This window comes from Hyaloscypha bicolor (genome assembly GCF_002865645.1).
Source record: "Hyaloscypha bicolor E unplaced genomic scaffold K444scaffold_53, whole genome shotgun sequence".
In the NCBI taxonomy this organism is placed as follows: Eukaryota; Fungi; Ascomycota; class Leotiomycetes; order Helotiales; family Hyaloscyphaceae; genus Hyaloscypha; species Hyaloscypha bicolor.
Window position 1 is genome coordinate 858020 of NW_020194555.1, and position 17060 is coordinate 875079.

The 17060-nt window shown below is 36.8% G+C and overlaps 5 protein-coding genes across 5 annotated transcripts; 1 reads left to right on the forward strand and 4 right to left on the reverse strand.

Moving 5' to 3' along the window:
• Window positions 1–4321: 4321 nt before the first annotated feature.
• Window positions 4322–5513, reverse strand: K444DRAFT_339469 (uncharacterized protein). Its single transcript, XM_024872011.1, has one exon. It carries the CDS (start codon window positions 5100–5102, stop codon window positions 4380–4382), a length of 723 nt encoding a protein of 240 aa, XP_024739220.1. The 5' UTR covers window positions 5103–5513; the 3' UTR covers window positions 4322–4379.
• Window positions 5061–7487, reverse strand: K444DRAFT_557314 (uncharacterized protein). The gene is made up of 5 exons (XM_024876778.1): window positions 6886–7487; window positions 6324–6741; window positions 5798–6277; window positions 5530–5750; window positions 5061–5472 (listed from the first exon to the last, which is right to left on the reverse strand). The coding sequence occupies exons 1-5, from the start codon at window positions 7350–7352 to the stop codon at window positions 5157–5159; spliced, it is 1902 nt and encodes a 633-aa protein (XP_024739221.1). The 5' UTR covers window positions 7353–7487; the 3' UTR covers window positions 5061–5156.
• A 625-nt stretch (window positions 7488–8112) lies between these two features.
• K444DRAFT_610394 (UPF0075-domain-containing protein) lies at window positions 8113–9539 on the reverse strand. Its single transcript, XM_024879737.1, has 2 exons — window positions 9518–9539; window positions 8113–9469 (listed from the first exon to the last, which is right to left on the reverse strand). Exons 1-2 carry the CDS (start codon window positions 9518–9520, stop codon window positions 8231–8233), a joined length of 1242 nt encoding a protein of 413 aa, XP_024739222.1. The 5' UTR covers window positions 9521–9539; the 3' UTR covers window positions 8113–8230.
• Window positions 9540–10079: 540 nt separating this feature from the next.
• On the forward strand, window positions 10080–12323 carry K444DRAFT_557318 (putative MFS sugar transporter). Its single transcript, XM_024876779.1, has 7 exons — window positions 10080–10314; window positions 10373–10460; window positions 10518–10914; window positions 10970–11133; window positions 11182–11238; window positions 11297–11543; window positions 11590–12323. Exons 1-7 carry the CDS (start codon window positions 10286–10288, stop codon window positions 12219–12221), a joined length of 1614 nt encoding a protein of 537 aa, XP_024739223.1. The 5' UTR covers window positions 10080–10285; the 3' UTR covers window positions 12222–12323.
• Window positions 12324–14790: 2467 nt separating this feature from the next.
• Window positions 14791–16006, reverse strand: K444DRAFT_610397 (alpha/beta-hydrolase). The gene has a single exon (XM_024879738.1). The coding sequence runs from the start codon at window positions 15961–15963 to the stop codon at window positions 14881–14883; it is 1083 nt and encodes a 360-aa protein (XP_024739224.1). The 5' UTR covers window positions 15964–16006; the 3' UTR covers window positions 14791–14880.
• Between the last annotated feature and the right edge of the window lie 1054 nt (window positions 16007–17060).

Genomic DNA, 17060 nt, shown 5'->3' on the forward strand with positions numbered 1-17060 from the left:
TATAAATATATAAATAGTTTTATTAAAGTAGTTTTTATTAAAAATATAAATAGTTTTATTAAAGTAGTTTTTATTAAAAATATAAAGCTGTTTTTTAATTTTCTAATTATTTAGTTTTTTCTTAGTATAAAGCTTTATAGTTCTAAGAACTAGCTTAGAATTAAGGAAATAAAGATTTTCTTTAATAATAGTTTTTTTATAAATTCAAATTAATATTTAAAGAAATATGGTTTTTATAAAGTTATTTTTTTATATAAACTTTATTTTTAATAAAATACTTATATTAATACTTCTTTTATAATAAATAGCCTATATTTAATAATTAATAAAAGTATATAAAATATATTAATAAATTAAAAAGTATTATATTTAATTACTTATAAATAAATATAAATTCATAAATTATATAATTATTATAACTATTAAAAATAAGAAAATAATATTTGCCTTTTTATATATTTTTAATTTAATAATAGAAATACTATAGCTAGCTAATAACTAAATTATTATTTATATAACTTGTTTTATTTTAGGTTTTTTTATATTATTAAAAAGAAATTATTAATTTTTTTTAAATATTTTATAAAATATAATAATAAAGGCTTTAATTATAAAACCTTTAATTAAAATATATTCTATTATTATAATTAACTTTTATTTAGCTAAATATATAATATAAATCTAGAATTATTAATTATTAATTAGTAAATATAAAATATAAAATACTAAATATAATTATTATTAAATTAGTAATATATTTAATATAAAAACTCATTTAATTAATATTATATATATTAAATATTTATATTTTATATTTATCTAAAATAGTCTAAAGTTATATAAATATTACTAAAACTAGTTCTAAAATAAATACTCTTTTTATTAATAATTTATAAGCTTTATATATATAATATAATATTTTTGAATTTCTTTTATTTCTTTATTTAATAGAAAGTCTAATTATTATTTTTATTAATTAGATTTATATTCTCTAAAATTTATATAATAGCCCAAATAATTATATTATATATTATATTAGACTTATTTTCTGGGTTTTATTTAAATATATATTATATTTTTTATTTTTAAATAATAGCTTTTTTTCCTGTTTTCTTTTATATAAAATTATATAAAAAATATTAAATATATTTATTATAATTATAAGCTAGTAATTTCGGTTTCAGATAAATTATAATATACTTTTAAGGTCTTTTATATTCGAGTTTCGGTCTATAATAACTTAATATCTTCTTATAATACAAGCTATTAACCTATATTTTCTTGAATATAAAACTAAGATTAAGTTATAAGTAAATATAAAGAGATTTTTCTTTATTATCCAATCTGGTTTTATATAAACTAATAATATAATATCTTTATGGAAGCTTATTTCTATTTAATAAGATTTATAATTAGGATATTAATTCTGAATCTTTCTTTTTTATTTAATCTATTATATATTTAGAAGAAATATATTTATAGAAATAATAAAGGAAATAGAAATAAATATAATAGCCTTTCTAATTCTCTTAACTTATTCTCGAATTAGCTATATAATAAAGGAATTCTCTTATAAAAATAGGCCCGAGAATTCGATATTTCTATAAATATAATAAGAGATATAAGATATTAAAAGAATAAGAAAAGAAATTGGATTTAGATATTTAGATTATAAGAGAACTTAAATAGGAGAAGAAATATTCTAATAGTTTTCCTAACTAGTTATAGAAGGTTTTATATAGTTATAAAATAGTTTAATTATATATAGAAAATAGTTATAGGCCTTTATCTATATCTAGCTATAATAAGAAATGCTTTCTAAAGCAAGAATACTATAATACTATAGGATTAGAGGCCCAGAACTATTTAAAAAAAAGTCTTTTTATTTCTTATAATTTTTGATTCTATTCTAAATAGGACTTTGAGTTCTAAGAAATACTTCTTAGTTTAGTATATTCTTATATTCTTCGGAAAATTTCTCAAATATAAATAATTATTAAATTAAATATATATTCGAGTTTCTTTTTCTAAATATAGCTTTATTTTATATTTTAATATTTTTTAAAGCCTTTTAATAAGCTTTTTAATTTATTTTCTTAATATTTAATATATGGATTTTAATATAGTAATTAAATTAATAATTAATATAATTAATATCCTATAATTTTTAGTATTTTTTAGCTTTAATATTAAATATATTCTTTTTAAAAAGAATTCTAAAAATTGTATTTTAATTTATAATATAATATTATAAAATTATAGAATTTAATATAATCTATAATTATATATATAAAAAAATATTTTTATTAAATATATAGTTATTTTTTAATCTAATATATAAACCAAAAAATTAATATTAGAATTAGTATTACTAGTAAATACAGTAAACTTATCTAAATTAAATATAGAAATACCTATAAAAAATATTTAAAAAATTGCAACTTTGCTTTTAATATTAAAAATAATAGTAAATCAAGCTAGTATATTAGTATATTTCTAGAATCTAATTAATAATTAAAGAAAAAAATAGAAATATAAGAATTTTATAACTAAATATTTTCTTTTTTTTTAATTTCTTTTTACTAAATATACTTAATTAATAAATAAAATATAAAAGCAAGATTTAATTTTCTAATTTTCTAATTTTATTTAAGCTTAAAATATATAAATTAATTATAATATAATATATAATAAATCTTAGAAATTAAGTAAAGAAATTAATAATTCTCTTATATTATTATATTATTATTATATTATTATTTATATTATAGGCTTTAAATTTATAATTCTTTAATTATATATATATATTATTAAATTCTTTTATTTAGAAAAGAATTTCTTAAATTTTATAATTAATATATTTTATAAAATTTTATTTATAACTTTATATTATTTTTCTTAATAATATTTATAAGAAAAGTTTTTAAAATAAAATAATAATTTATTTTCTTTCCTAATATAATAAGCTTTATAAATAATTTCGAAACTATTTATTAAAAGCTATTATATAATATCTTAAAAATATATTTATATTAAAAAACACTTTTTAAAATTCAAATATTTGACTTATATTATAAAAAGTTCTTTAAAAAATAAAAAATAAATTTTATAAAAAAAAGCAATTTCTAAAACTTAATTTTAAATTTATAATAAATATTTTACTAAAATTAATTTTATTATAAGTGCCTTTAAAAACAAATTCTATAATATTTCAAAAAAAAAATAAAGCTTATTAGTATATAAGATTTATTTAAAGTAATTTAAAGGTTATTTAGCTAATATACTTTAAGCCTTTAAAATTTATTAGTAAGATCTTTTTATAGAACTTCGAGGTTTTTAATAAATGAATTATAAGATAATTATTAAGTTATATATTTAAATAACTAGTTTTAAAATTAATTTTAGATTTTTAATATTATATTATTTAATTATAAGACGTACTAAATTCTTGTATTTATTCTTTTAAGAAATAAGATATTATTTATTTTTATATAACTTAAAAAAGCTTGGAAAGCAAAATTTATTACTTATTTTAAATTAAGTAAAAATTAGAGAATTTAGTAAAAGTAACTTTACTTTTAAGAACTTTAATTTAGTAAATTCTTATTTACAATTTTATTAAAAGAAAAAAAGATAAGTTTCAAAGAATATTTAAGAATTTTTCAAGTAATACTTTAGCCCCTTTTAAGCCTTATTATAGTATCCTACTGCAAGCGCTATTGAATCAATAATCAATTTTCTTGCTGCACAGTAATATCACCCACATTGACGACTTCGGGGTTCATTTTTGGCAACTGTCTTCTGCTGATGCTCTATCTAATGATCTCGTTCTCAGGACATGCTGCAAGATATCCCACTGGCTCTTACCGCCAGATTGAGCTACCACGAATGCTCGAAGCGCGCCACTTAATGCACACTACCAATTACCTCCCAAGTATGTTCTTTACACTTGAGTGACTGCAAGATAATTGCTTTCAACGCCCGAGTATTCTGATCTCCAGGCCTCGAAACGTCGCCAGCGGTACCACCACCTGAAGATGTAAAAGTCTGTCTCCAAAGATGGTCCAAGGCCCTAGCCCACTTATCTTTCCTAGAGGAGCTAATTTGTTGATGTACACAAAATTTACATTCGGAATTTTCCAATCATCAAGCCTCTCCTCCCCCTTGAATGCGTTCAGCTCGATGCGAAATGAGCTCAACAAGTCCGAGTAATATCTATGCGCGTTGAGATGTTGCTCAAATAAAGCAAGATATCTGCCGTCCACTTCTTCCAAGGTCTGGATGAAAGGTTCACCAGGAACAGATTGGTAGCGTGCCATTACTTCTGTATTAGTCCGAACCATGTAGAAAATTTGTAGAGAAGGAAACTCAGATACGAGCTACATTCGTGGTCTTCCACTGGGTTTGGGAATTTTAGGACCACGGTGCAATTGAGCTCCAGCAAAACCTTCCAGACATTCTTCGGTCAGCGCAACGTGTTGCACATCCGCAAAGATCTTGCGAAAGTCGGGAATCGTTTCTGGAAGGGAGTATATGCCTGGGAAAGCCCAACAGCACTTCTTAGGTGTGTACATTAAGATAAAATCGTGATCTTCGTTGAAGCGGATCTTCCGATGTGCTGACTCGATGCAACCAGAATGAGTCTTCAAGATGACTTCTCGAGATGTCTTGCACGCTCGGAGCAAACTGGAAGCTGGCGTAGTGGTGACGAACTGGAGTTCGCGGCCCGGTGTGAGTACTTCCATGTCGCAGAGTTGCTCGTCGGTGGGTTCGGAAAGTTCTGCGTTGCGATAGAACGGGTAGATGGTATGTATTTGGGGAGGGCACAGCAAGCCTCCGGATTTTGAGCTGCAGCCTTCGGGGAAAACGGTTAAATCCTTTAATGGATCTTGACCAACACCGTTGGCTCCTCCAATGTTTGCCATTGTCCTGATAGGACGAGGTAAATCGTGATAGTCAGACGAAGACTCTGAAGAGTAGGAGAGGGAGCTGCTCGAGTGTTGGTGGTTCTCACAACAGATTAAAGTGGACATTATATAGATGGGAAAAGCAGAGGATATCGCTCTTTGAATAGCATAAATTATTTTCTGGACTTGGGCCATATAAATTTATGTCAAAGTGAATTCGTTGAGTAAATATCTAGCGAATTCGTTCAGTCAGGTGCCTTGGAAGTTCCCAAAACCCTGGGTCAGATCGAGAGGCCAAGGCCAGTCAAGCAACAGTTCCTGTGGCAATTGGAAAGAAAATTGGGAGTCCAATGACATATCGCCCTGATTGAAATCCACTTGCGTGCCAGCGGGCCATTCGATTTGTTCTTGGTGAGTCTCTGCCACCGGAAGGGAAATCTCTTGTTGGCGTTGACTACTCATATACTCATCGATTCGAGAGAGCAAGGCTCGCAGACGCTCGCTGGCGCCAGCTTTTCTGGTCAATGAAGCTTCGAGGCTTGCTAGAAGATCCGCCATTGCCAACCTGGCATTATATCAGCATGATCATTCGAGGCGTCGACACAATACAACCACTACTCACAAAACTGTCCGAACTCGAAGGTACTCTGACAACGACAACTGCCCTTCGATGACGGATCCCAAAATCGAACCAATTCCGGCAAGATGATGCAGAAGAGGCGAGGAAATTGCCTTTAGGAAGAAGATTGGGGCTCTGGCAAAGTCATCAAGGAGTTCTCGTGCGATGGCGCATTTCTGTTCAACTGTGGCATCTTCTGCTGTAAACAGGACCATGCGTGCTAGCTGATTCCGTCAGGAAATACCCCATGCTGAAAGAAAGCAGTACTTGCCTGGAGGGTGGCTGCAATGTTCGCCGCTTGGAAACTGTATCTATCCGCCGTCATTTCACCCACAACGCCCCTCGTCTCTTTGAATCTCGCTGGCAAGTTCTCGTGCATGAGAATGATTTTGTCAAGAACTACAGATTGGGGAGGAGCACTCCGATGAAACAGATCAGAAGGCGAGAACGGCCCAATATTCTGTGGCCGACGACGATGAAATTCATCCATGGCATGCTCTAGGATTCGGTAAAGTTCTGTGGTAAAGTTCCATCCGTGAAGCCAAGAGCCCGTGTCAGTGATGGCTGGTTTGGAAAAAGCACTGTCTCGTCGGGTCATTGGAGAGCTAGGACCATTCCTGATACCCGTTGGAGAAAACACCTCGTCGTCGAGCTCGCTGGGATACAGGACCCGAGACTGTGATTCTCGACAGCGAATCACGCCGCCCCAGACGATTGACGAATAAACGTCCAAAGTATAGATGGACCAGAACTAAAGAGTATGAGTAATTAACCTTGCATAGAATCGAGGAACTGACAAGCCTTCTCCGCTCCTCAACTTGGACCATGTCGATATCCCTGGGCCAGTTTTTTTCATCATGAAGCCCATCCATCGCCACCAGGGTATGGTATGTACCCAAGTATTGGTGCATCATCTGGATGTTGCCTACTTGTATTCCAACAAGGGCTAACACCGCGCATGTGCGCATCCAATCGAGGCCTTTCATTTTGCTCCAGTCTGATGGAAGCACGGCAATTGCAGCAGAAGAGAAATCCTCCGCTGCAGGCTCTAGGAGGTAATCTGGATTCCATTTGGTAGGGTACAGCGCTCCATCTCGTGCTCGGGCAGATGCCAAAGCACATATTGCCATTGTCATGGCAAATTGTGCTTTGTCTGATAGGTAGTCGCGGGTGCTGATCTTGCGAAGAAGGGTTGGTCTGTGGAACAGTGGGAATCTGACTCAATTAGATATCTTTCGTTACGACACTCGCCTCCTTAGATGCGAGGGAGACCCATGAGGAAGATGCGCTTGGTAAGTAGGTCTGCACTGCTAACTCGACAAGCGCGCCATCGCAAGTAAAGTGCTCGACACCACTCACATTGGATATACGACTTCAAAGTAGACTGTGACAAGGTCTTGAATCTTTGCGAGATTATCAAGAACTAACGCCTGGTGATTTTCACTGAGGTCGATGGAGAAGTTAATCTTCAGGCTGGATTCTGCGCTCTCGTGGGAAGTGCCATAGGATGGCTGATGTTGGTTGATTTGCGGATTTGTTAGATGTAATAAGAGGTTTGCATGCTCGCTTGACGGCGACTTATAATCCTCTGCTTGAGGCTTTGCCTTAAGTTTGGCTCCTCTTCTCTTCATGGGCCTATTAAAAGTGCATTCGACGCCAAAGTCCGAGCAGTTCCGGCATCGACTGCCATCATCTTGAGTTGGTCTGCACCGTATACTGCGCCTGTGGCAGAAGTCGCAGGCTCGTGAAATACGTCTTTGTTTTTTCGGTCTGAAAGCTCCCTCAGACATGGGATTGAGGTTGGCTCGACAGTTGCTGGGCTCCATCGCAGCAGAATCCGCCCTATCGTGGCAACGGTGGCATCAAAACCATCGGTTATGAGACTTCATCAGCATGCGCGCATGTGCTCCTAAGTCCACAGACCCTTCGGTCGCTGCATATAGGAAAATATGAGATGCGATGGCTTCATTGGGGGTTGTGGATGTCTTCGTCTCGAAGGCGTCGAACGCAAAAAGCGGGGGCTGATGTCAGGGTCGTCGGCGGAGCCAATCATGCTCGTCCTAGCACGACCCACATGGATACTCCAGTAATTATGCCCCTGACTCGACTATATGATAGGATTTGCTTCTTTGATCTTAGAAAAACAGTTAAAAAGTGCATCTCCTTCACTACTCTTGAAGAAGTAAATCGATTCATGGTGCAAAACGGTGCTCCTAAGTCGAGCAAGGGGTGGTGAGTGGGTCAAGTTGATAAAAAGCTTTCTCCGAAGGTCAACGTAAGATGCTGCGCCATTTCTCTGCGTACAGCATCCCTCGATTCACTGACTCTCATTAAGTATTCCAGGACGTCTGGTATAATCGAATGTTCTCCTCAACTTGGTCCTAGGGCAGATTATACGAGAATATACTGGGACATTTAGAGGCAGACTAGAGATGTCTTCCGTACAGTGGACAGGTACAATAGTGTACGCAGAGTAATGACGCAGTCTCTTACACAGGGATTGCTCATGACCATTTAATCTCTGAGTAAGGTGCTTCATTGTCTTACGGAAGCTAAGCTCTCTGAGATGAGAGTCTCATGTAATTACGCAATCAGAGCAAATAACAAATATGGAGTGAGTATAACCTAAACGCGGGTCTCCACACAAACATAAGAGCAAAAAGATTAGCAACGCCTTCACTTTCCATCAAACATTTTGCTGCGACTACCATTTGTTATCAAAAACCTTTCCATCAACATAGTTCAAAAGCTCCTTCACGGGAGCAAGATGATCCGCACTACCTCCAAACATCATCCCTTTTCTCATAACCTCCCTATAGTTCTTCCCCGGAGAGACTTTACCGAGTACAAATTCAGCTCGCGTCTCAACTCTTGTGGGGACAGGAATTGATCGGCCAACAATAGCCTCCATACCTTGCCACGCGAAAGTGATGGCCTCCTTTGCCCCCCCAGGAATTCCCGCCTCATCAAGCATCATTATTTTCGTCTTTGGGTAGCTCTTTTGAATGAAGGCTGAGATGTTTGGGTTGTAGGCCCCTCCACCACACATGAAGATCTCGTCGATGTCCTGAGAAGGTGCGTACTTCTTGTAGTGTTCAACGATTGCTTGTGCAGTCACTCTGGTGATGCTTGCCACAACGTCATCGGGGCTCAGTCCTCTTTCTTCTGCCCTCTTGATAAACTCGAATGCAAGAGTGTCTCGAAAGACTTCACGGCCTGTAGTTTTTGGAGGTTCCAATTTGAAGTATTTGTGTGCCAAGAAGCCATCGACAAGCTCCTGATCAACACGACCTCTCTTGCCCATAGCCCCGTCTTTGTCATACTCTTGCTCCCCATTTGTGTAGTGACGAACAACAGCGTCGATAAAAACATTACCGGGCCCAGTATCGAAATCGAAGCATTCGTCAACACCACCCTCGCTATCCGGCGGTATGAAGCAGACATTTGCAATACCGCCAATGTTTTGGCAAGCACGCAATTTTGTGGGATGATGGAGAACGAGAGCATCGAAGAAGGCTATGAGAGGAGCACCTTGACGACCAGCTGCTTGATCTGATATCCGGAAATCCGTAACAGAGGTGATGCCAGTCCGTGCAGCGAGTATTGAACCTTCTGCCATGGTCAGGGCAGATTTCACTTGACCTTCTTCGGGCATGGAAAGGAGCCAAATTGTTTGCCCGTGAGATCCCAATGCGTCAATGTCGGTTAACTGAACACCGTTCTCTTCCGCGAACTGCTTGACAGCAGATGCAAAAGTCTCCCCCAGCAAAACGTTCACTTCGCTTAGCTCTTCAGGCGTAGTCGTGTTGTGGAGGATCATTTTCATGACTCGCCTTTTGATCGTTTGTTCCAGAGGAATCTCGCCATACTTGAGAAGCTCGAAATGCATGGGCGAGGTTGGTGTTTCCTGTCGAAATCTGCAAAGAGCACAATCGATACCATCCTGATAATGTTAAATGTCGCTCAATTTGTGGATATAGAGCATAATTACCATGGAGGTACCACTGTTCAGCCCAAGCACTGTCAAGTCAAGTCCCTGTGATAATGTTGGAATGCTGCCATTCGTATCACCATTGCTGTCGACGTATGTAGCTGAAGGCATGGTTGATCTGGAAAAATAGCAAGTTTTCGGCGGAGAACTGTCGACATGTACAACGAACAACTGCGAAATGAAGGGAATTTAAAATATTTCCTCGTGGCGAGCATGAGTTCAGTCTATAGAAACTCGCTTAGGGCCAATACTTGAGCCGGTCGTCTACCAGGACTCGGGAGGCTTCCCGAGGAGACACGGACAGAGCTCGGGTTTTGGATACTGGAAATAACAGCGAAAATGAAATAATGAGCCATGTGCAAGTCGGTAGCGAAGCTTTAATGCCGTTTAAGCTGCGGGGCGCCTTTTCGGAGAAGTTGGCCAGTGGCGATGCTCTCCTGCGCTTAAACGCTTAAACGGTTAAAAGTCTAAACGTTGGTGCAGACGTTGAGCCGTTTAAGAGGTCAGGCGTTCTGACAACTTGGCGTGCTCATTGCCCGCCCTATTCCCGGATTTCAGTGTGGAGAAAACCTCAAATCCGGAGAACATGGTTAGGAACGCCTTCAATTCTCGGGGTTCTGGCCTTTTGGGGGCTTTTGTGGGAGGGAATCCTGCAATACTTTAAGACTATATCTTCCCCTCAACTCTCTCAGCAAACAAGTATCTGCGCCCCACAAATCAAAAGCTGTCAATACCCTGTCTTTCCACTTACTGTCATCAATACTCACCATGGCTTTGGGCACCTTCTGGAAGAAGTTGTGCGTATCTTTGTTAATCAACAAATGAACGAGGTCACGCTAACTTGAAGCTTTGCAGGTCGAAGACACAACTCTCTGTCTTCATACAAACCTTCAGTCTGATTGCCATATTCTTTGAGGGATATGACCAGGGAGTTATGGGAGGCGTATGTTTTACATCCTTTACTTTGATACATACAAATCACTAACCTGGGCTTTCGTAGGTCAATGCCAGCCCCAATTATGTTGTGGAGGTTGGCATTGGTCTCCCAGATGGAACAGTCACAAATACTACCCATCAAGGGGGTATCGTCTCCATTTACTATCTCGGCGCAATCGTGGGCGCCTTCGTTGGTGGCTGGATTGCAGACAGAATTGGCCGTATCAATGGTGTCTTCCTAGCGGCAATATTCGCTCTTGCCGGTGGTGCTCTGCAGGCGGCTACTCAATCCTCTGACTTCATCTTGGTTGCTCGAGTGGTCACTGGACTTGGTACCGGCGCACTCACTGCGATCGTCCCGGTGTACATTGCAGAAGTCTCCTCAGCAGGTCATCGTGGAGGCTTCCTTGGATACGTGTTCATTGCGAACTACCTAGGAATTAGTGTTGCATACTGGCTTGGTAAATTCTCCCCTGGGCAGTGACCGTGGAGGTGTGTCAAGGCTGACTCGTGAAGACTTTGGACTTTCCTTCGTCGATAATGGAACGTCGGTAGTCAGATGGCGCTTCCTTCTGGCATTTCAATGCTTTCCAGCACTTCTGTTGTTGGCAGGTATTAAATTCCTGCCGGATTCTCCCCGATACCTGGCTTCTGTCGGGCGATTCGAAGATGCTAAAGAGGTATGCGAGATCTGTTTTGTCTCGAAGATAATGCTGACTGTCTTGCAGGTCCTCGAGCACATTCGAGGTAGCACCGGGCCCGAAGTCGAGAAGGAGTTCCTTGAGGTAATTATCTATCATCATTCATTTTGCTTTGGAAGATATACTGATCTCGACAACCTAGATCTGTGCCGTTGCTGAAGGTACCCAGCCAAGCTCACCCGTACAATTCGTCAAAGTTCTCCTTGGACGTGCGACCAATGGAGCCCATCTTGGGAGGCGAGCGTGGCTTTGCCTTTGGCTCCAAATTATGGCATCCTGGACGGGTATCACTGCCGTCACGGCATATTCTCCAGTCCTATTGAAACAAGCAGGCTACAGCTCTATTAAGCAAGCTGGTCTTGCTGGAGGCCTTAACACTATCGGGATAAGTAAGCCGTCTTGGACTTCTGCTGCACCCGAGCTAATAAATTGCAGTCGGTACCATCATCAGTGCTCAAATTGTTGACAGAATTGGGCGTAGACGCTGTCTGCTTGGAGGCGCATTTGGTCTCTTCCTCGTCAATCTCATCGCAGCTTCGCTCTATGAGGGGTCCGTCCACAACCCTTCAAAGGCATCGTCCTTTGCTCCTGCGGCCGTCACCATGTTGTTCCTTTTCAACCTCATCTACGCCGCTACCTGGGGCACCGTCGCGTTTCTGATCCCCACGGAAATATTCCCATCGGAAATGAGAGCACAAGGAAACGGGTTCGGCATAACAGGATGGGCCATTGGCGTCGGCTGGACAGTCCTAGTCAACCCTATCATGTTCGCTCATCTCAAATCCCGAACGTACTTTCTCTTCGCAGGCCTGAACCTCCTCTGGATTCCGATTGTTTATTTCTTCTACCCTGAGACGGCTGATCGATCATTGGAGTCGATTGAGGCAATGTTCTCGTCGAAGAGCCCATTTTATTCCAAGATGGAGCAGGCATACAAAGCGGAGGGAGATGTATTGGCTGTGCGCCACTTGTCTTTCTCAAATCCACCCCAGGCGGCCAGAAATCTCGGTCATGAGCATAATGATGACTCCTTCGAACACTCTGAGAAAGCTTCCGACAATGCTTAGACATCACAAGGTGCAGTAAGAATGTAGGAGAAAGACAGAGGAGCAGTCGTAATGACGAGAAGGAAAGCTGTATCTATCCCAATAATTACCCACATCGCTTCCACCAAAAATCTGTGGCCTCTCGCAAACAGACCGCTCAGGCACTCTCCTGAACCACCTCTTTGCCACCTTTGCTCCAAAACAGACTCCCAATATAACTCCCCTTCCCTGTAATTCGATCACCTTCCTCTCCTTTCCCGATCCTCACTTTGCTGAGCACCATACTGACCAGAATACCCAACCACATAAATGCTGTGATCGCCCAAAACGCTAATACGGTGCCCCACTATGCTTTCTCTTGAAGAAACCAGTTCCTTAGCCGGCAGGCTGGAAATCTCGCTAAACGAAGAGGACATAGTAGAGTTAAAAGATATTTCAGCCGTGGAGAGCACATTATTAAAGATATTTAGCATGATTATTATTGCGAGTATGCCACTAAGCGTTATAGCAAGAGATATAAATAAGACAATAAACGCGATTATATCGGGCTAATATACTATTTCATGCAGGGTTCTAGGTATTATATATAGGCTAGTACTATTGCCGGTTAAGACTAGAATGCTATAGATAGAATAAAGTAAGTCTTAGTTAATAGTAATAGCAAAAATAGTTATTTTAATAGTTTTAATAATAAAATTACTAAAGAGGGAAAAGAGGAAGGTTTAAAGGAGCCAGATATTACAAGCAAGTATTATAAGATAAGTACTAGCTTTTAAAATATTAAATATTATAAAGAAGAAAAAACAAAAAACAAAACTTATTTCTTAGCCTAAATATATAATAAGCCAAATTAATACTTACCTTATTTATAAAATAGTCTTTAATAAAAGTAAAATATAAATTTATAAAATAATATAAGATTATAACTATTTTATTATAATTAAAAGCTAGTAGCCTTATATAAGTTTTAGGGCTAGCTTTTAATTTTATCTTAATTTTAATTCAAGATTATTTAAATGCCTTAAGTACTAATTTAAAGAATATTACCTTTAACTTTGAATTTATTTCTAAAAAGCTAGTATTTTCTTTAAGTAAACTAAATAAAGTAAGTTTAATTTCAAATTTTAAATCTTTTTTTCTTTTATAAATATAATTTAGCTAAAAATAAATTCTTTAATTTATTATTCTTTTTCTTTATTAATTACTGTCTGAACAGCTGCACTGTAAACTTCTGGTCATGTGACTAGTCATGTGATCTCGCGTCGCAGGCGTGACTCGACCGGTAGACTAGTCCCCATTAGGCTTAGCAGATTTAGGGGTCGCATATTAATACCACGATACTATAATCCTTACTTCTAAATAATAATAACTTTACTAATTTAATATAACTAGTATTTCATATATATTATATAATAATATTATATATTACTAGTAAACTAATACTAATTTATTTTATTATTAATTTCTAGCTTTATATATAAAAGTTTCTCGAGCTAGAAATATAAAAACTAAATTATTTTTATTAAATTTAATAAAGTTCGAGAAATAGACTTTTATTTATTTTATAATAAAATATTAAAATAATATATAAAATCAAAAAATATTTATATATCTAAGAATTTTAAGATTATTATATAATTAGCTCTAATAATTATTAAAACTATATTATAAAAGCTTTTTATAGCTATTAAAGGGATTTATTTACTATTTTAGCTTTATATATTTATTTAATTATTAGAAGTTTTACTTTTATATTTTTATATAATAAAAAAAAATATATATTTCCTTTTTTAAGCTAAGTTTAGAAATATTCAAATAATTTCTAGTATTAATTAGCTATATTAATACTCTAATTTCTATATATAATTTTAAATATTTCTTATTATTAGCTTTTATATACTTTAAAGTCTTATTAAGATATTAGCTTTATAAATAATTTCAAATGAATTTACTTCTAGTTTTATTTATTTTAAACTTTATTTTTTATATATAATTTTAAATACTTCTTATTTCTAGCTTAATATATATAATATCTCTAATTAGTAAAAAAAAAGAAATCTAATATTATAAGCTAGGCCTTTATATAAAGAAAACTAGTAATTTAATTAATTAAATAGAATTATTTTAAATAAAACTATATTTCTTAAAATATTCGAGCTTTTTAAATAATATATAATTACTTTATTAATTAAAAGAAACGTATTATATAATCTAATAAAGGTTTCGAATTAAATATATAAATCGGGGTTTAATTTATTATAATAATAATAATAAAGTACTTTATATAAGATTTTTTTAAAAAAAAGACTTTTCTGCGCCTTATTAAAAAAAATAAAGATTAGTTTTATACTAAATATAATATTATAATTTTATAACTTACTAAGTTATTTTGTTATTTTATTATTTATTAATAAATATCTTATATAAAAATAAGAAAAATAATTTAATAAAATCTTAAATCCCGGAAAAGCCAAAGTAATTACTCCTCTAATATTACTAATTAGCCTTTGAATAAAGGATCATTTAGGAATTAATATGCTTTTAAAAAAGATTTTAATAACTAATAAAAATCAGAAAATCACTTTTCGCTTGCGCGTTTTGTCGACTAGCTCGTTAATGGCCTCAGTAGAACTAGAGCAATCGTTGGCTTATCCACATCCAACCTGCACAAAGCAAGTGATCACTGCCCCTCCAGGCACCACCGAAGCACATCTACCAACCACCGCTCTACTTCCTCATCCCCACAGCCGACACTATAAATGGTACTCATATGATTATGTTCCTTTCCCACAACTTCTTTCATCTCCCCTCTACCTCCCTTCTCAACCCAAGCATCCCAAAACCTTTTTTGGGGATCAACTGCTCCAAAATGATCCCTCCTAGCATGCAAACACAACAACTCGGGTAATTCTCTCGCCTGCCCCACCTCTTCTTTCGACCTTCCCCTATACTTATCCTCCAGCGCCCTGACCAGCGCCGTCGGACACCGCTCCCCAATCTTCTCAAAGTCACCAAAATATCTCGACCAAGCAATCTTCCTCTGCTCTCTCGAATGGATATAATCAAACGTCGCACTCAAACTTGCCCATTTCTTCAAGCTTCTCCTCAGTTCAGTATCTGACTGGATGAATTCCTGCAGCAAGAGAGCAGTTGCGAGATGATTCGCGCCGGCACTGTGTCCCATCGCGAAGACGGTCTTGGTATCAGCGATATTAGACAAGTTATGCACTGCCCATTTCATAGACAGCGTGACATCCTCACCGCCCGAGGGGAAGCGTGCATCTGTCTCGGGGTTGAAAGTGTAGTCTGTTTTCATGTTGACAAGTCTATAATCGGGAATCACGACCACGAAACCGTGGCTCGCGATGAAGGTTCCTATATTCTGATGATAAAGCTTATCAATTGCTTTCGGATCTTTTTTCAACTCCGGTGTTTCTTTGGAGGGGAGGAAGGAGGCGAGACCAGGGAGGTACACGTTCCCTGCTTCTGGGCTGAGAAGCAACATTTGTTTCCGGCCGGACATGTAGCCTCCGCCGTAGTAGAAGATGAAGAGCGGCGGTTTAGCGTGCTCGCCGGCGGGTGGTGTACCTGGTGGTGGGGTGTAGATGTCGAGTTGTTGGGAAGACAAGGGGCCGTATTGGTGTGTTTGAGGTGTTGCAGCTTTTATGGATGGGTTATAGAGCAGGAGAGGGATGAAGTGGGCGAAGGTTGGGGCGCTGATTTCTGGTAGCTCAGTACCCGGGATTGTTGAGAGGAAGTCCATTGCTTTGGATGCTCACAAAAGCCGTATGTTCTTTTGATGACAAGTGTTGTCTGTGGTGCTGGAGCGGTCTTGTCTGACTTGGTCGTCATCTGTCATACCCCGCGGCGGCCGCCAGACCCACTTCAGGGGTGATTCACGTGACCCCGTGGTGTTCATTGCTTGAAGCATTCTATCAAAATTAGATGTTTAGTGATCAGCACACACTGACTCGTAATCGTATGTCAACTGTCAGAGTATTTGAGCAACTAAGCATGTCTAATATCTTAATATAAGTCTCACGAACTTGACATCGGAAGGAATTAATCAATCGGAGGGATGTTTTGCCATCGTAAGTTGTTGAAAGCAATGTTTCTGGGTAGTCCAGGATTTCCCCTTCGATTTCTCTTATGATTCCTGATAATATTTTGAGTTGAGGTTTGTTCTTTAAATGTTTAGCACTCTTTTTGTTAGGCAAGCCTTTTGACTCGCTTAGCGAAGCGAGTTGAAGAAAGGGGTAAATATAAGTGTCCATTTCTCGACCCACTCCCGATCTATTGCTTCACGTACTATATTATAGTTCCAAATTGAATCTACGAATACAAAATATTACCCACGCAGCTTTTCACCACAGCTTTTCCTTCTTTAACTTAGCGCAGATTGTCTCCCGGGTACAAAACGTGACACTATGTGGGTGCTGCAGAAAGCTCTCCCGCTAATCGCAGTCAACACTCGCCGGGGACGTGACACTGAATTTGACGTAGATTTATTTAGGCGATGATTGTAAAGGAGGGGTCATATCAGTGCTTGTAACTGGCTCCGAAGGTATCAAGTAAATCCGCTACTCAGCTCATTTCTCAGCTAGATCTTTCATGGTCATGTGTTACGGCCCTGGGTTCCCCCGGACAATTGCCTCACTCTTGGGAGTTTCCCCTCAGCTTCTTGGGAGTGAACGTAATCTTCTCTTTAGTCAGTTCTATGAGCTTTTTAGCCAGGATTTTGATATATTAGTCTGACCAGGTTGGACAGATTTAATTTTACTATGTCTTGACAAAGTAAAATTGTGGAAACCCAAGTCTCCAGGTCTTGTTGTTGTCATTCTAGATGTATTACGTGGTTCT